Source organism: Leucoraja erinacea, chromosome 1 (assembly GCF_028641065.1).
Source record: "Leucoraja erinacea ecotype New England chromosome 1, Leri_hhj_1, whole genome shotgun sequence".
In the NCBI taxonomy this organism is placed as follows: Eukaryota; Metazoa; Chordata; class Chondrichthyes; order Rajiformes; family Rajidae; genus Leucoraja; species Leucoraja erinaceus.
The window spans coordinates 160,874,794-160,895,065 of record NC_073377.1 but is presented as its reverse complement, the minus strand read 5'-3'; the positions used below and the strand labels follow the sequence as shown (position 1 = coordinate 160,895,065).

The 20,272-nt window shown below is 43.2% G+C and overlaps 1 protein-coding gene across 7 annotated transcripts in view; it reads right to left on the bottom strand.

Annotated features, from left to right (window-relative positions):
* LOC129704008 (arfaptin-1-like) overlaps positions 1-20,272 on the bottom strand; it is a 108,667-nt gene that overhangs the window by 3,466 nt on the left and 84,929 nt on the right. For all 7 annotated transcript variants that reach the window (XM_055646814.1, XM_055646833.1, XM_055646823.1 and 4 more), the window contains 2 exons: positions 17,861-18,018; positions 10,611-10,785 (listed from right to left, as the gene is read on the bottom strand). In XM_055646814.1, coding sequence (XP_055502789.1) covers positions 10,611-10,785; positions 17,861-18,018 — 333 coding nt within the window. The remainder of the gene's footprint in view (positions 1-10,610; positions 10,786-17,860; positions 18,019-20,272) is intronic.

The following is a 20,272-nucleotide window of genomic DNA, read 5'->3' as shown; positions in this document are numbered from 1 at the left end:
CTGATGAACAAGGATCCCCAAATCCCGTTGTACTTCCCCTTTTCCCAACTTGACACCATTTAGATAGTAATCTGCCTTCCTGTTTTTGCTACCAAAGTGGTTAACTTCACATTTCTCCACATTAAACTGTATCTGCCATGCATCTGCCCACTCACAATGGGATTCCAAATCCGACCTTTCTGTCCTGGGCCTCCTCCATGGCCACCGCAAATTGGAGGAGCAGCAGCACCTATTTTGCTTGGGTAGTTTACACCCCAGCGGTCTGAACACTGATTTCTCCAATTTCAGGTAGTCCTTGCTTTCCCCCTCCTTCCCCTCCCAGCTCTCCCACAGCCCACTGACTCCGCCTCTTCCTTCCTTCTTCCCGTCCACCCCATGCCCCCCACGTCAGTCTGAAGAAGGGTTTCGGCCCGAAACGTTGCCTATTTCCTTCGCTCCATAGATGCTGCTGCACCCGCTGAGTTTCTCCAGCACTTTTGTCTACCTTCGATATTCCAGCATCTGCAGTTCCTTCTTAAACACCTCTTTTATGCTACCCTATATTCATTTACAGTGCCACAATGTTTGGGACAAAGACCCATTATTTATTTATTTACCCCTGTACTCCACAAATTGAGATTTGTAATAGAAAAAAAATCACATGTGGTTAAAGTGCACATTGTCAGATTTTAATAAAGGCCATTTTTATACATTTTGGTTTCACCATGTAGAAATTACAGCAGCGTTTATACATAGTTCCCCCCGTTTCAGGGCACCATAATGTTAACAATGTCATGTAAATGAAAGTAGTCATGTTTAGTATTTTGTTGCATATCCTTTGCATGCAATGACTGCTTGAAATCCGCGATTCATGGATATGACCAGTTGCTGGGTGTCTTCTCTGGTGATGCTCTGCCAGGCCTGTATTGCAGCCATCTTTAGCTTATGCTTGTTTTGGGGGATAGTCTTTTCTCTTCAACAAAAAAAAGCATGCTCAATTAGGTTCAGCTCAGGTGATTGACTTGGCCACTCAAGAATTTACCATTTTTTAGCTTTGAAAAACTCCTTTGTTGCCTTAGCTATATGTTTGGGATCATTGTCTTGCTGTAGAATGAACTGCTGGCCAATGAGTTTTGAGGCATTTGTTTGAACTTAAGCAGATAGGATGTATCTAGACACTTCAGAATTCATTATGCTACCATCAGCAGTTGTATCATCAATGAAGATAAGTGAGTTAGTACCTTCACAAGCCATACATGCCCAGGCCATTACACCCCCACCACCGTGTTTCACAGATGAGGTGGTAAGCTTTGGATCTTGGGCAGTTCCTTCTCTCCTCCATACTTTGCTCTTGCCATCACTCTGATATGTCAATCTTCATCTCATCTGTCCACAAGACCTTTTTTCGTCAAACTGTGTTTGCTCTTTTAAGTACTTCATGTCAAACTGTAATCTGGCCATCCTATTTTTGTGGCTAACCAGTGGTTTGCATCTTGCAGTGTAGTCTCTGTATTTCTGCTCATGAAGTCTTCTGCGGACAGTGGTCATTGACAAATCCACACCTGACTCCTGAAGAATGTTTCTGATCTGTCGGACAGGTGTTTGGGGATTTTTCTTTATTATCGAGAGAATTCTTCTGTCATCAGCTGTGGAGGTCTTCCTTGGCCTGCCAGTCCCTTTGCGATTAGTAAGCTCACCAGTGCTCTCTTTCTTCTTAATGATGTTCCAAACAGTTGATTTTGGTAAGCCTATGGTTTGGCTGATGTCTCTAAGAGTTGTATTCTTGTTTCTCAGTCTCCTAATGGCTTTTTTGACTTTCATTGGCACAACTTTGGTCCTCATGTTGATAAACAGCAATAAGTTTCCAAAGGTGATGGAAAGACTGGAGGAAAGACTAGGTGCTGAGAGCTCTCTTATACCTGCATTAAGGAGGCATTTAAACACACCTGAGCAATTACAAACACCTGTGAAGCCATGTGTCCCAAACATTATGGTGCCCTGAAATGGGGGGGACTATATATAAACACAGCTGTAATTTCTACATGGTGAAACCAAAATGTATAAAAATGGTCTTTAATAAAATCTGACAATGTGCACTTTAACCACATGTGATTTTTTCTATTATAAATCTCAAATTGTGGAGTGCAGAGGCAAATAAATAAATGATGGGTCTTGTTTAAGAGAGAACCTGCAGATGCTGGTTAAATCGAAGGTAGACACAAAATGCTGGAGTAACTCAGCGGGTGAGGCAGCATCAATGGAGAGACAATGGGTCGAGACCTCTTCAGTCTGGTCTGAAGAAGAGTCTTGACCTCACCAATTCCTTCTCTCCATAGATGCTGCCTCACCCAATGATGCGTCTCTGCCCCAAACATTATGGGCATTGTATTACTTGAAATAAATCATTAAGGTTGATTGAGCATAACCTATCCATTTGAAATCCATGCTCCATGAAAATTTCAGCTTTGTGGGTATATCTCATTTAAATCTTTGGCAAAGATTCAATTATCTTCTCCTATGCAAAACACTAAGTTCTTCACAGTGCTGAACAGTGCAAGGCTGTTTCATTCTTTTCAGATCAATATATAGAGAGACACGAAACTACAGGACAGCCAACATTAAAAGAAATTACAGCAAACAAGCTTTGTCATGCACAAACTGGCAGCTGTGTTTCCTGCACAACAACGGTGACTTTACTTCTATTATGGGGCATTATGAGGTTGTCAGTCAGAGCCATACAGCTTGGAAACAGGTCCTTCGGCCCAACTTTCACATGCCAACTAAGATGCCCTATCTTACACTGGTAGTCCCACTTGCCCACATCCCTCTAAACCATTCCTATTGGGAACCTTGGACTTTACCCATGCACTAAACGCTATTCCCTTATCGTGTATCTGTACACTGTAAACGGCTCGAATGTAATCATGTATTGTCTTTCCGCTGGCTGGTCAGCACACAACAAAAAGCTTTTCACTGTACCTCGGTACACGTGACAATAAACTAAACTGAACTATCTATGTACCTGTCCAGATGTTGTGATTGTACCTGCCTCAACTACCTCCTCTGGCAGCTCATTCCACATACTCACCGCCCTCTGTTGTGAAAGATGGCTTTCTGCCCCTATAAAAATCAAATTAATTTTTATTGAAATCCAAAATTGCAGATGCTGGATATCTGAAATATGAACAGAAAATGCTGGAAACATTCAGCAGGTCAGGCAGCATCTGTATAAAGAGAAATAGTTCATGTTTCAAGTCTTTGTCCGTCCAACTAACCTGCTGAGTATTTCCAGCATTTTATGTTATTGTTAATTCTTAATGCTATTAGTTGATGATCTCCACATTGTGTTGGGCTTTCTTTACAATTAAAAAGAATAGCTCTTAATCAATGAGTAGTTGAATTGCCAATGCATTGAGATTTTTTAACAATTTTAATTTGTCAGGCTAAATTTCATCTCGCCATAACTTGAACAATTATCGTCTTGTGAGAAATTAGTTTTAGCATTCATTTCCCCTTATAATCATATTATTATTCAGTGCAATGTGTCTGTGTCGTCAGGGGCTGTGCAGCAGCCATTTTAAACCAACACATGGCCGTTGATGTTAGTCATAGGATAATGCTAACAGGGAGATGTAAGAAACTGCAGATGCTGGCATCTTGAATGAAATAAAAATACTTAAGGGAGATAGGCACAAAAAGCTGGAGTAACTCAGCGGGTCAGGCAGCATCTCTGGAGAAAAGGAATAGGTGAGATTTTGGGTCAAGAACATTCTTCAGACTCAAGGGCCTGTCCCACTTACGTGTCCTTGGCACGAAAATTACGCGACCTCGTGGTTGCGTTGAGGCGTACGGGCATCGTATGGCCGCGCGGGGCCGGTCCCACTTAGAAGCGCGGAAGGGTATATAGTTGTGCGCGACTACGCGCGGGGCTCCGAAATTTTCGTAGCGAATTAAATCTTTGCGCGCCAACGGCCTGTTGCGGAACTGACCAAAGTGGGACAGGCCCAAGACCCTGGCGCGACGCAACGTCTCACCTCCAACAGCAGCAGAAGCAGGTAAACGATCGCCGAACTCGGCCTGGGACTCACGGCCGTTGCGGTCCGGATCCGCCCCCACTTCTACTCCCAGAGCGGGGCCAATTGAAGAGACACAAAATGCTGGAGTAACTCAGCGGGACTGGCAGCATCTCTGGAGCGAAGCAATGGGTGACGTTTCGGGTCAAGACCCTTCTTTCAGACGGAAGAATAGTCTCAATACGAAACATCACCCATTGCTTCTCTCCAGAGATGCTGCCGGTCCCGTTGAGTTACTCAAGCTTTGTGTCCATCTTCAAATGACGTCATGCGCTCCAGACGGCTGTGCGTACGCATGACATAGCAAGCGACCTTCGCGGGACCGTCGTGGCTCAACACGACCACGAGGTCACGTAATTTGCGTGCCAAGGACACGCAAGTGGGACAGGCCCTTAAGAATCAGGGGAAAGGGAAACAAGAGATATAGGCAGCGATATAGAACAAATGACCAAAAGATATGCAATAAAGTAACAATGCTCAAGGAAACAAGAAACAAGGTGCTCAAGGAAACACCTGTGAGCCAGGTGTTAATGAGTTATTCAGACAATGAGACTCACCAGGACAAAAGTGAAGGATGGGGGAGGGACGGGGGGGAGAGAGAAAGAATGCAAGGGTTACTTGAAGTTAGAGAAATTCATACTGCCGGGCTGTAAGCTGCCCAAGCTAAATACGAGGTGCTGTTCCTACATTTTGCGTTTAGCCTCACTCTGACAATGGAGGAGGCCCAGGAAGGAAAGGCCAGTATGGGAATGGGAAGGGGAAGGGGAATTAAAAGTGTTTGGCAACCGGGAAATCACATAGGCCAAGGCGCACTGAGCAAAGGAGTTTAGCAAAACAATCACCCAGTTTACGTTTGGTCTCGCCACGGTACAAGAGTTCGCACCAGGAACAATGGATACAGGAGATGAGATTGGAGGAGATGCAAGTGAACCTCTGCCTGACATGAAATGCCAGTCAAGGTCCCTGGACAGAGTCAAGGGAAGAAGTACAGGGGCAGGTTCCTGCGGTTGCAGGAGAGAGTACCTGGGGAAGGGGTGGTTTGGGTGGGAAGGGATGTTAACCTGGGAGATGCTGAGGGAACAGTCTCTGCAGAAAGCGGAAAAGGGATAGAGATGGGAAGATGTGACCAGTGGTGGGATCCCGTTGGAGGTGGTGAAAATGTCTGAGGGTTATGCAACTGCTGATGGGGTGAAAGGCGAGGACTAGGGATTTAAGGACCTCAGCGGGTAAGGCAGCATCTGTGGAAAGACTGATGGGATGGGGGCAGAAAGGTAGAAAAGAGAGGCGGGAGTGTGGTAAGATAGATAGATAGATACAAGATACAATTTATTTGCCATTTGGACCCCGTGAGGTCCAAACGAAATGACGTTTCTGCAGCCATACATTACAAACAAATAGACCCAAGACACAACATAATTTACATAAACATCCATCACATTGCTGTGATGGAAGGCCAAAAAAACTTATCTCTCCACTGCACTCTCCCCCCCCCGATGTCAGAGTCAAAGTCAAAGCCCCCGGCTGGCGATGGCGATTGTCCCGCGGCCATTAAAGCCACGCCGGGTGATGCAAGGTCGCACACCGGGTTCTTGATGTTAGAGCCCCCGGCGTGCGCTTGCAGAGTCCCACGGCCATTCCAAGCCACGCGGGGCGGTGATGTCAGGCCCCGCTCCAGGAGCTCTTCGAACCCGCAACTCGGGCGGGAGAAGTCGCTGTTGCGGGAGCCCTGAAAAGCGGTCTTCCTCCAGTGACCCGCGGGCTCCCGGTGCCGCCGTCCGCCAGACCCGCAGTTGCAGCCTCCAAATCTCCGGAGGGCGGACCGCAGCAGCGCTCCACCCGCTCTGGACTCGGCCAGCTCCGCGACGGTGAGGTGAGTCGTCGGTACCAGAGCCCCCGGTCTTCCTGTTGGAGGCCGCTCCTCGTTGCAGCCCCAACGATAACGGAGACCCGACAAAGAAAAGGTCGGGTCTCCCGTGCAGGGAGAGATTAAAGGTTACCCCATCACATACCCCAACAAAAAATAATAAAAACTACATAAAAACATAGGTAAAGCATAGTGAGTGATAGGTGGATATATGTGTGGGGTGATTGGGAGATGTTTTAAGTAAATAAAAAAGGCTAGAGATTATATGGATACAAGTGGAAGGGGATGGGAAAGATGGGATAGAAGAACATATAGGAATCGGGGTTGGGAGATTAATATGTGGGTGTGGGTGTGTGTGGGAGGGGGGGGTTGAAGGAGCAGGGTGACGGGGATGGCGGGCAGGGATTTACTTGCAATTGGAGAAATCGATATTCATAACAATTGGGTTATAAGCTACCAAAATGGAATACAAGGTGCTATTCCTCCAGTTTGGATGTGGCCTTTTGTGGCGACTTCAAGCCCACGTGCTTTTTAGGCACAGCTTGTTCCCATTGCCTAGCAACGAGCAGCATCACGTCGGGGTCACCAGTTGTAGAATCCACTAAATCTCGACCGAAAGCGGAAGGACAAGCTACACCAAGCTTTGCCAAACACCTGTATCTTGTTTAAGAAAATTCTCCTCAATTCTCCTCATGTACAGATAAGCCTGTTTTGCCCTCTGACCTCGGAGTTTGAATCTCAGCTCTCAACCCCCACATGAGACGTCCCACACTACAGAACCGAACGGGATCAGGACTTCAGGAAAACTGCAAAGGCATTCACAAGAGGAGGGAGTTTGCATATGTGAGTGTACACTGGTATGCAGTGGCACAATGGGCTAAGTGTTCGGCTGGCGACCGGAAGGTAGCCGGTTCGAATCCCGCTTGGAGTGCATACTGTCGTTGTGTCCTTGGGGCAAGACACTTTACCCACCTTTGCCTGTGTGTAAAATGTAATGTAATTATGTAAAGCACTTTGGGGTCAATGCAAGTCGACTAAATATGTGCTATATAAATAAGATTATTATTATTATGGCTGGCATTGAATAGCTTTTAAAATTTGGCAGAGGATAGAATGCAGACGAGAAAAAGAACCCCAAGAAACAAGCCATTTCATGGCACGTAGCTGGGGCTAAAAATGTATCTTGTGCGGAAAGGCTGGGGAGGGATTAGTGGATGCAGAGCCAATCATGGTATTTAAACAAGAATTGGATAAGTGAAAGCGAAATTGGATAATTAAAGGAAACAACTATGGTGGGAAGATAGAAAAGAGCAACTCGCTAGATTACTCTTGCATACCGCTAGTCAAGATTTGATGGGCTGAATGCCCTACCTGCTGCAACCATTAAGATTCTGAATACTGCAATGTTCACTGTTCCCCAACAACCATTGTCAGGTAGGCCAATAACATTCACAAGTGGCCATCGCCATCATTTAAATGAAAGCATTATTAATCACGTTGAGCACTAAAGTGAGAGTAAAGTGGCACAAGTTATTAATCAATTATTCGTCAACAGGGCATCAAGTTCCTGATTTTATGTCCAGGATTTTAATGTCCCAAGTGACTCCTGAAATCTGTAGATATGGGATTTTTGGTTTCTGTAGCAAACACACATTGGGTATGCACGCGATGTACATAATCCCACTCCTTTATTCATGCATAAAACCAGCAGATAAGGTCAGAAGGTTGTAAGTGATAGGAGCAGAATTAGGCCATTCGGCCCATCAAGTCTACTCCACCATACAATCATGGCGGATGTATCTCTCGCTCCCAACCCCATTCTCCTGCCTTCTCCCCATAACGAAGGAGGACTACATCACATCAATACTTTTTTAGGAAACAGATTATACCTTGTCGAAGGATTCGAACTATTATGTTATGTGAACTTTTCAGTTAATGGAGCGTTAATGGACTGTTACATCAATCAATAAAGAAATTCAGTTCAACTTGTTTCAATACAAAGAACCTGTACTGGGTGAACATATAGCAAGACAAAGCATTTCACTGTACCTGGGTACATGTGACAATAGTGTATTCAGTAGTTGGCCCGTTGAACATGAAAGAACAACCAAAAGGGCGGGTGTTGCACAATGCCTCCATGTTGGTTGACCACCATATTTGCACAGCAGTGGGGCTGCACTGAGGTAAAGAGTCCCATTTACAGCACAAGTAGTTCATGTTTTGCATAAGGAGACTGAAGGGTTAACATTTCTGGGCTAGAGGGAATTTATAGAGGCTGGGTGAGAATAGGAAGCTAATGTTGGTTAAAAAAAAATACAAGGTCAAGATCCCTTTCATTGATTTTCAATAGAAGTAGTTCAGCTGGATTTGGATTGGGGCAGGAAGTAGCTTTTGAACAATATCTGAATGGATGTTCACGGACTCATCATGGACATTGTACATACAAAGAGATCTGAAAAGTTGCTTCTAAGACGAGCAAATCAACTATTAGCATCAAAACAAAATTCAGCACCAGTAAGCAAAACTCTGTGTAATATAAAAGAAATGTGTTCAATTTTATAGCTAAAATTATATCATATGATTTTCCAACTGGATTGTCCAATTAAGAGCCTTGAAATTGATTTGCACAAACAACCAATGGTACCGTGCAGTTGAAAATTGATCTAACCCACAACGGGGCAATATTGCATCACGTTTTACATCTCTGTAAAATTTATATCTGATGCAAAACTCTTCAAATGATACCAATAGTAGAGTGATGCCCACATTTTATCCAGTGTTATTTTCAGTCTCACTGATCTGAAAAAAGTTCACACAAGAGGTTTTGCTATCCTAATTTCTCCAAAGCCATGCTACTTAAAGGAGTGAAAAGCACAAAAAACTCTGCAGATGCCGCAAATCCGAACTAAAAAAAACCAAGAAATGCTTTAACTATTCGGTGGGTCATCTGTGAACAGATGAAACAGTGTTAATATGCCAGGTCATGGACCTTTTAAAGAGACTACTGAAAGGTCTCTTTAGAGGAGGTCTACAGAGATAGGTTGAATAAGTTAGGTCTTTATTCTCTGGAGAGCAGAAGGTTAAGGGGGGGACTTGATAGAGGTCTTTAAAATGATGAGAGGGATAGACAGAGTTGATGTGGACCAGCTTTTCCCTTTGAGAATAGGGAAGATTCAAACAAGAGGACATGACTTCAGAATTAAGGGACAGAAGTTTAGGGGTAATATGAGGGGGAACTTCTTTACTCAGAGAGTGGTAGCTGTGTGGAATGAGCTTCCAGTGGAAGTGGTGGAGGCAGGTTCATTGGTATCATTTAAAAATAAATTGGATAGGCATATGGATGAGAAGGGAATGGAGGGTTATGGTATGAGTGCAGGCAGGTGGGACTAAGGGAAAAAAAATTTGTTCGGCACGGACTTGTAGGGCCGAGATGGCCTGTTTCCGTGCTGTAATTGTTATATGGTTATATGGTCATTGACTGCTTTCTTCTGTTTGGGAGTAAATGAAATACTTAGCAATGGCATATACTTGTGTCAGCCATGATCATATCAAATGTCGGTGCAGGCTCGAAGGGCCGAATGGCCTACTCCTGCACCTATTTTCTATGTTAATAAGTCAAGACTTGGGATAAAAGTGTTCCACTTTTGTCACGTACATGATAATGGTCTATCCTTTGGACAAATTACTGTTGAATAGACACATCTTCTGCCATCTATCATAAAATGACAGGTATCACAGCCCAATTCGCACAATTAGTTTTGCTCTGAAATGGTTAGGCAATTTACAGATATTAATATGTCTTATCCTATATTAACACCACTAACAACTTATCGTAGATGCCTCCATCTCACCTACGTCCCATCCAATGGATACATCAGAAAGAATAAATACTATTATACTGGTATGAAACACAGGACACACTTTGGGAACAACATGGATTAAGTCTTCGGATAAAGTGAGTTTGGTTTCTATTTAGTTCTGCCAGAAATCGTAACAGGGAATCATGGTAAATGCTAAAACTGTCATTCAATCTGTGTTCTTGATCTAGCTACGTCCTTCAAGTTGATGAAGGCCACATTTGGAGTATTGTGTTCAGTTTTGGGCACCCTGCTACAGGAAGGATGTTGTGATGATTTACGAGGATGATGCCAGGACTCGCGTGTCTGTGCTTTAGGGAGAGGTGGGCAGGATAGGACTACTCCTTGGAGCACAGGAGACTGAGGGGAGAAATTGATCGTATAGGGGTGTATAAAATCATGACAAGGATAGGTGGAATACACAGTCTTTTACCCAGAGTAAGGGGAAACCAAGAACCAGAGAACCCAAGTTTAAGGTGAGAGGAGACGTATCAAACTGTACAACTCCTCCCCCTTCTGTCATCACACAGTTGATGGTGGGTATACGGAACAAGCTGCCAGAAGAGTTAGGTGAGGCATGTACGATAACATTTAAAAGCCATTCAGACAGGTACATGGATAGGAAAGATTTCAAGGAATATGGGCCAAACAAGGGCAGGTATGATTGGTTTGGATGGGGCATCTTGTCACCATGGGCAAGTTGGGCCGAAGGGCCTGTTTCTGTGCTGTACAACTATCTTAAGATTTGATCATAGAAAATAGGTGCAGGAGGCCATTCGGCCCTTCGAGCCAGCACCGCATACAAGACTCATACAAGATAACAGTTTCATAAAATACCTTGTTTTCATCCAGAAATTTCAGTTTGATTGACACACTTGTTCTAAGTTTGTCAAACTTTTCTTTGTGAATCTGAAATTGTTGCTGGGACTGTTCAATTTTTGGAATTGTAACTGCATCACGAGGGCCAAGGTTCAATTCTTCCAAATCAGTTCGATACGCATCATATTCTATCCTGTGATGCAAAACATGGAACAACGTTAGACAACGAAAATTACTGTTACAAAAGCAGTTAAAAAGCATTTAAAATTACAAATAAAAATAAGCTCTTTACTTAAGAAAGCCACAGCAATAGTGTTACGGCAGAATGTAGTAGCTAATAGTCACGGCCTACGCGAGTCGTACAAATGTCAACAAATTATGTCAACAAAATAGAGAGAGAGTACAGAGGAGATTTACTAGAATGTTGCCTGGGTTTCAACAACTAAGTTACAGAGATAGGTTGAATAAGTTAGGTCTTTATTCTCTGGAGCGCAGAAGGTTAAGGGGGGACCTGATAGAGGTCTTTAAAATGATGAGAGGGATAGACAGAGTTGATGTGGACAAGCTTTTCCCTTTGAGAATAGGGAAGATTCAAACAAGAGGACATGACTTCAGAATTAAGGGACAGAAGTTTAGGGGTAATATGAGGGGGGACTTCTTTACTCAGAGAGTGGTAGTGGTGTGGAATGAGCTTCCAGTGGAAGTGGTGGAGGCAGGTTCATTGGTATCATTTAAAAATAAATTGGATAGGCATATGGATGAGAAGGGAATGGAGGGTTATGGTATGAGTGCAGGCAGGTGGGACTAAGGGGAAAAAAAATTGTTCGGCACGGACTTGTAGGGCCGAGATGGCCTTTTTCCGTGCTGTAATTGTTATATGGTTATATGGTTAAATGTCCCTTAAATTCCAGTTATCCACTAGACTCCGTGTTTAAGTTGCCCCTTACAAATAGTATATACATAGATAAAATGCAATACACTCAGTGTCTCCAATACTTACAAGATAAAAACAGTACTATATGTGCTATGCTTTCTCAGATGAAACAGCAGTAGTCCTCATTCTTTGATTGTGGTTTACAACCATTGTATTTTAAATATCTGAGACAGCTACTTGTACTGTGCTGACCTGCTACTAGCGGTTACATCACACATGTATTGTCAGTGCCAAAAGAAAATGTGCATTTCAATTAAAATTTAGCTCTTAAAAAAAAAGGACAAGTTGTACTTATTTGCAAAAGCCGCAAACTTTGATCGTTGTTGCAATGATGCAAAACGTTTGCTTTGCACCAACTTCGCAAACTCACCCCGAAATTTGATTGGAGCATGTTAGTGTTTTAATTTATGTTCCATTAAATGCACAACACTGCTGAGGATTAATGTTATTTGTTTTAGTGGGCTACTGTTGGTTCGGCAAGTATCTAACTGGGAAGGAACATTCAAAACCGCGTTGCAGTAGCCAATTACAGCTGGCACTTGGAGGAGTAACATCGTGGTGATGTGAGTTTACAGAGGCAGGATAGAAAGGAAAGAATAAGGTTTCAGATCACAGACTGGTGTTCCCTTTTAAAAATACTAGAATGTGATTTTTGGATGGTCTCAGGGATGATCTCATTCCTGGGAGACAAAACAAAACAGTGTGTGACTAATAAAGGTATTATTAAGATGTTCAAAAGTATTATTAAGGTCTCTTCTTAAAAGCCATTTGCTTGTTTTTTTTTTATATGGGCTTAGTAGCTAAAGCAGCAATTATTACCAATAACAAATTGGCTTTGAGAGGCCTGTGACAAGTCTCTTTTCTGAGCCACTACAGCCCTTCTGGTGAAGGTACTCCAAAGATGTCCATGGCTATGGGATTCTAGGTTTTAGATCCAGCAACCATTGAAGGAACGGTGATGTATTTCAAAGTCCGGATGGCTTACAACCTAAAAGGAAAGCCCACAAGCGTCTTAAAGATTCCCGGAGAGATGGAGCACTTCAGGTGGTCTAGATTTTGTTGGGAAATGGGTGAACTGGGGCAGAGGTGATGGGTAAAGATAGATAGACTGGATAAAAAGAAAATAAATAGACTGGGCAAAAAGAAACTGGATAGACTGACATAACTGGGAAGGTGATATTTGAGGTCATGGAGAGATTGAACTACAACAAATAAATAAAGGCAATGTACAGCACGGGTGACATTGCAGATTTTGACAGAGTAACGAGAGCATAGTGATCTACCTGTGTGACACCATTGGTCACAGTTCTGGTGAAAAGAATACTGATACTGTTCACACTGTAAAGTCAGTAGATCAATCAATTTAAAGGAAAGTACTGACTACCTTTTGTTTCTGCCAAAGCCAGAGATATAATGGATGGGGCCACAGTTTAAGAATAAGGAGTAAGCCATTTAGAACAGAGACGAGGCAACACTTTTTCTCACAGAGAGTAGTGAGTGTGGAATTCTCTGCCTCAGAGGGCAGTGGAGGCAGGTTCTCTGGATGCTTTCAAGAGAGAGCTAGATAGGGCTCTTAAAGATAGTGGAGTCAGGGGATATGGGGAGAAGGCAGGAATGGGGTACTGATTGGGGATGATCAGCCATGATCACATTGAATGGCGGTGCTGGCTCAAAGGGCTGAATGGCCTACTCCAGCACCTATTGTCTATTGTAAGGATCTTGTTTGAAAGTGAATGAACATACAATCAAGTAATACAGCAGAAACAGAGGCTCTTCAGCTCAATTCATCCATGTTGACCAAGGTCCCTTTTTGATCTAGTCTGATTTGCCTGCATTTGGCCCATATCCTGAAACTTCCTAGTCCATGAACCCATCCAAATGCTTTTAAAATGTTATAATTGTACCTGCCTTTACTGCTTCTTTCTGCAACTTGTTCACCATAAGCATCAGACTCTGAATACATTTTCCCATCAGGTTCCCTCTCATCTTGAACCTGTACCCTCTAGTTAAGACTCAGTCCCCGAGGAAAAGACCGTGATCATCCGTCTTGTAAAGCACATATTATAAACCTCTATAAGATCACTCCTCAGCCTCTATCACTCCAGGGAAATTAGTCCCACCATGTAACCCATGTATTTCAGCCCAGACAACATACTTGGGAATCTTTCTGCACCCTCTCTAGCTTAACCACACCCTTCCAATAGTATGGCAACCAGAACTGCACACAATTCTCCAGATATGATCTCACGTTTTGTACAGGTTTCCCAAATGTCAGTGTCTCAGCGGTAGAGTTGCTGCCTTACAGCGCCAGAGACCTAGGTTTGATTCCGACTACGGGTGCTGTATATACGGAGTTTGTACGTTCTCTCTGTGACCGCATTGGTTTTCCCCAGGTGCTCTGGATTCCTCCCACATTCCAAAGACGTGCAGGTTTGTAGGGTGAAGCTAGTCACAAAATGCTGGAGTAACTTAGTGGGACAGGCAGCATCTCTGGAGAGAAGGAATGGGTGACGTTTCGGGTCAAGCTCCTTCTTCAGACAGATGTCCTTTTTCAGGACATGTCGAAGGAAGGGTCTCGACCCGAAACGTCACCCATTCCTTCTCTACAGAGAAGTTTTAAAATAAAGCATGTTTAATATGATATCTATATACTTTTAAAACTCTGTGTGTGTGCGCGTGTGGGTGTATGCCATTTTGATTTTGCCTTTGATTCGTTACTCCGCGAAAACCACACGCAAAAAGCGCCGAGATTTTTACCATTTCGCTAGCGATTTTACTTTTATTCGCAAATCCACTCATTAAATTTGCTCAGAAAAATGCTGACCTGTTAAAGTATTAACATAAGAGCTACCTATGGTACACCACCGAACGCACTATGGGAACTTCACTCGCCCTCTGCAGGAACTATACATCAGAAGGTGCAACTCCAGAGCCAACAAGATGGAGAAAGTGCAACTCTTCCACCCCTGCAACAGACTGTTCCAGCTGCTACGGTCAGGCAAACGCCTCCGTTGCCATGCTGTGAGAACGGAGAGGATGAGAAGGAGTTTCTTCCCAGAGGCCATTAGGTCTGTAAACTCCTATCTCTCCAGGGACTAACTTTACTGAACTATTCTACTGTTGTGTGGTGTCTTTTTTAAATCGCTGTTTTTTTCCCTTTTCTTCCCTCCCTCCCACAATTATGTAATCTGTGAATTTTCTGTTTGTAGTTTGTTTGTTTTTTGCACAATTCGCGAGCATTGCCACTTTTTATTTCACTGCACATCACGTATGTGTATGTGACGAATAAACTCGACTTGACTACCAGAAGTTAAATACGATGGGGCATTTATGACAGGGTACTGCATTTGTGGATTTTTGTCCACTGGTAGGATATCCAAGAGACGATCTCCTTTGATGCGTTTTGCATGATTAGCAAGTTTGTAGATGACACTAAAGTGGGTGGTATTGTAGATGGGGAAGATGGTTGCCAAAAATGGTAGCCAGATATTTTTGGATATCCCCATGCAGGACCCTCTGCAGTTTGCATAACAGGCCAATAGATCTGTGGATGACGCAGTCAACCTGTGCCTGCACTTCATCCTCCAGCACCTAGACCGCGAGGGGATTTATTAGAGGATTTTGTTTGTTGATTTTAGCTCTGCATTCAACACCATTGTGCCAGAGCTACTACACTCCAAGCTTTCCTAGTTGACTGTGCCTGAACCCGTCTGTCCGTGGATCACCAGCTTCCTGACAGACAGGAAGCAGCATGTGAGGCTGGGAAAGCACATCTCGGACCCGCAAACCCTCAGCATAGGAGCACCGCAAGGCTGCATACTCTCTCCTCTCCTCCACTCTCTCTACACCAATGACTGCACCTCCACTGACTCCTCTGTCAAGCTTCACAAGTTTGCGGACAAAACAACCCTGATTGGACTGATCCAGGATGGGGAGGAATCTGCCTACAGACAGGAAGTGTCACAGCTGGTGTCCTGATGCCATCGCAACAACCTGGAGCTCAATGCTCTTAAGACAGTGGAATTGATTGTAGACTTTAGGAGAGCTCCCCCTCCCCTCCCGTCACCCCACTCACCATCAACAACACCACAGTCACATCTGTGGAGTCTTTTAAGTTCCTGGGAACCATCATCAAGGACCTTAAGTGGGGGGCTACCATCGACTCCACAGTCAAAAAGGCACAGCAGAGGATGTACTTTCTGCAGCAGCTGAGGAAGCACAATCTGCCACAAGCAATGATGGTCCAATTCTATACGGCCATCGTAGAGTCTGTCCTCACCTTCTCCATCATGGTCTGGTTTGGCTCAGCCACCAAGCACGACACCTGGAGGCTGCAGCGAATCGTCCGATCAGCTGAGAAGGTTATTGGCTGCAACCTTCTCTCCATTGACAAACTGTACAGTGCAAGGGCCAGGAAGCGAGTGGGTAAGATCATCTCTGACCCCTCTCACCCTGACCACAAACTCTTTGAATCACTTCCCTATGGAAGGCGACTCCGGACTGTCAAAGCTGCCACAGCCAGACATAAAAACAGCTTTTTTTCCACGAGTAGTAGCTCCACTCAATAACTGAAAATCTGTAGCCTTTTGCTCTGGTATTCTATTTAATTCACATGTTTAATCAATAATATTTTATTATTAATGTTTAATGTTTTATGTATCATTCTTAACTTACTGTATGTTATGTAGTCACTTGTGGGTTGAGCACCAAGGCAAATTCCTTGCATTTGAATACTTGGCCAATAAATTTTCATTCATTCATTCATTTTGATCGAGTGTTCAGGTAGGCTGAGGAATGGTTAATGGAATTTAAAACAGCAAATTTTGAGGTGTTGGATTTTGGGAGGTCGAACAAGGGCAGGACCTTCACACGGATTGGTAGGGCTCTGGGGAGTGTTATAGACTAGAGGGATCGAGGTGCAAGGTTCCTTGAAAGTGGTGTCACAGATAGATAGGATGATCAAGATGGCTTGTGGCACATTGGCCTTCATCAGAGTATTGAGTATAGAAGTTGAGAGGTCTAGGTGCAGTTATACATTGGTGAGGCCACATTTAGAGTATTGTGTTCAGTTCTGGATACCATGTTATAGGTAAGATATTGTCAAGCTGGAAAGGATGCAGTGAAGATTTGTGTTGATATTGCCAGGACTCAAGGGCCTGAGCTATAGAGAGAGGTTGAGCAGATTATAACATTATATCTTTGGAGGGCAGGAGGATGAGGGGTGATCTTATAGAGGTACACAGAATCACAAGGAGAATAGATTGGGTACATGCAGAGTCTTTTGCCCAGAGTGGGGGAATTGAGAACCAGGGGACATAGGTTTAAGGTGAGGGGGGGGAAAAATTTAATAGGAACCCGAGGGGTAACTTTTTGTTTTAAACATAAAGGGTGGTGGGTCAATGGAACAAACTGCCAGAGGAGGTAATCGAGGTAGGTTCTATTGCACGGTGTAAGAAGGATTTTGACGGGTACATAGATAAGACAGGTTTAGAGGGATATGGGCCAAACGCAGGCAGGTGGGACTAGTGTAGATGGGGCAAGTTGGTTGGTGCGGGCAGGTTGAGCCAAAGGGCCCATTTCCAAGCTGTGTGACTCTAATACCAAATGGCCTCCAATACTCTCAGACCATTGATCACGTCTCATTAACTCTGTCGTACCTGGAGTTAGTATTTCCCACCGATTGCCATCCTACCGATTCCTCTGAATCCGACTTCATACTTGCTATACCTCCCTGCTTTATACTCCAATCTAATCCTCTTCCCACTCCACCCCCCCCCCCCCCCAATGATTCTACCTCCATCTCATCAATCATCCACTGCAGCTGAACCTATTTCCTCTGAAATTCTGGAATAACCTTTTACTCAAGCATTCAAAGGCTTATTTGATCCTGTATGAACACACTTTGGTCTACTCTGAATATGAATAATAAAATATTGCTCCTGGCATTAGGGATATGGGGGGAGGTGGCCATAGAATTCTGCCACAATTTCTAATCCACTGCCCTTCATTTCCTTTATGTTGTCAGTATCCACTTGATTAAGGCAACACCCATTTTGGATAACTGTAATAAATGTGCATAATAGGACATTTCTACTGATTCAGCTAGATTGGAACGCAATTTTTAAAATCCATTTGCGAATTAATTTGCCATGATTATAGGTGACCACATTTTTTGAACTTAAATAACTCCCATAAACATTAAGTGAATAGAAATTCCTTTGCTACTGTGCAAAGCATGATGTTACTCACGGAAACTGCAAAGTTATCATTCAATGCTCTAACCAAATTAAATTGGTTATTTAGGGGTGTTAGTCGCATGTTACAAATCGTGTACCTGGCATTTTCATATTGCTTTACTGCAATTAACGTATCTTCAATGGTCTTGTTCACCAATGTATTCACACTGGCAATGAAAAAATTAATTGCTCCAAGTAACGTCTCCCCATTTTTACACAGCAATTTCTGAGTTTCAGCATTGTATCCAAACTCTTCCTGAAACAAAGAGAATGAAATTCAACATAAACAAAATGAATATCAGAAGGATCAATGCAATGCCTAAAGACGGCACAACAGTAAATATTCTCCACTCCATTTTTCTACTTAAAACACATTGGGGTTGAACTCAAAAAGAACACAAATATGGATAATAATGATTACTTATCATTCATGTTTTATTAATGTTTAGTGTTTTCTGAGTCATTCGTAACTGTCACTGCATGTCATGTCGTTACTTGTGAGCGGAGCACCAAGGCAAATTCCTTGTATATTAATACTTCAATAAACTTACTTACTTATTTGATGACGATTTTTGCAGATAACATAATTGAATAGTGTTATTTTAGAGAAGAGTGCAGAAGATAAGGTTGCTTAAGTTTTGGTAATAATCTCTTGAGAAATTCTGGATGATATTAGCCATGGATAGGAGCAATCAAAGGGAAAGGGCAAATTCGAAAGGTACCCCTAAATGTTGAAAGCATTTGTTGTAGCTACTACCTGTACTTATCAATATTAGATCTCTTAAAATAAAAGTACATTATTGGCAGTGAAAGACCCCCCAAACTCATGAATAGTTAGTTTGAGTAACACGTGAGAGGGCCAAGAACATGACAAGTCCAAGAGAAGCATAGAGTGTATGGGGAGAAGCCGCTGATTGCTGTGTGTTCATTGATTTGGGACATTGGACGGCAGCACGAGAGGATGGCGAGAGAGGTCACTAGGATCAAAAGCTGCGAGAAAATAACAACCACAGAAAATTAAAAGGCCTGAAAAATAATCCAAGGCGACTTCAAATAGATGATTCCAGGTGCTGTAAACCGGATGAAAACCACATTTCAGGTCTTTTAAATAGGGTGTGTGGTGGGATATATTGACACCACATCTGGACATGTTGGCAAGGTTGGGAGCTGGTGCAATAATTAAAGGTAATAATAATTAATTCATCAGAGTATTGAGTAGAGAAGTTGAGAGGTCTAGTTGCAGTTATACATTGGTGAGGCCACACTTAGAGCATTGTGTTCAGTTCTGGATACCATGTTATAGGTAAGATGCTGTCAAGCTGGAAAGGATGCAGTGAAGATTTGTGAGGATATTGCCAGGACTCAAGAGCCTGAGCTATAGAGAGAGTCTGAGCAGATTATGACTTTATTCCTTGGAGCGCAGGAGGATGAGGGGTGATCTTATAGAGGTACACAAAATCATGAGGAGAATAGATTGGGTAGATGCAGAGTCTTTTGCCCAGAGTGGGGGAATTGAGAACCAGGGGACATGGGACACTTTTTAAACATAAAGGGTGGTGGGTCAATGCAACCACCATTGTGGTGGGATATATTGACACCACATCTGGACATGTTGGCAAGGCGGGAGCTGGTGCAATAATTAAAGGTGATGGCACGGGTGCTGATAAGATTATGATGAACGAATTAAAGACAAAAGTTTTGAAAATGGGGTTAGGAAAGAACAAGATGTGCCCGTGGAAAGGGAGTGGTTGTGATGTAAGAGAACAAGATACCCAAGTGGCATGGAGTTAGGTTGGGGGTTAATATGGGGGGGGGGGATATTAATGCTGCAGAGATGAATGTCACCAAACATTGACGTTTAATGAGGCTAGATGCAAGCAGGAGGATTCTAAAATATTGTCGGAGTAAAGCCAGTAATGCAAGAGGAGGAAAGTACAGCTTAAATTCAGCTCACGAGGTGAGGGCATGTATAAGCCTATCAAGTCTCTTGATGAATGCGAAAGTATTCAGCAAAAGGTATCAGTTAGCGCATTTGAGCACAACTTGGTCAAAATCCAACTCGTGTATTAAGTTCAAGGTTTGGCTGAATGACAGATCTATTTGGAAAAGTCTGAAGAGGAAGTTGTAACTTCAATATGACTGATCACTGAAAACAGTCAATTATCACCTGGAGTGAAACCAAGTTGATCATAGATCCACATAGCTTCTTAATCCTTGCAAGTATTGATGCTGCAGCATCACTTCATGGGAACGGTTTAACAAAAGATGACACGCTGCAATGTAAACTTGGCACGTGTCCAGTGTAGATTAAAGTGGAGTTATATACTGAAGTACACAGACCTAGGGAAAAGATATTGCATGGATGGCTGTAAGCTAATACAGGCAGGAAGAAAGAAAATTAAGATTGTTTAGTATAACATGGTTTCAGCCAAACAATAGAGGTCTGAATTATATTATCTATCAGATCCAACCTAGATAAGATCCAGCATTCCATTAACCTTTGGGCAAAA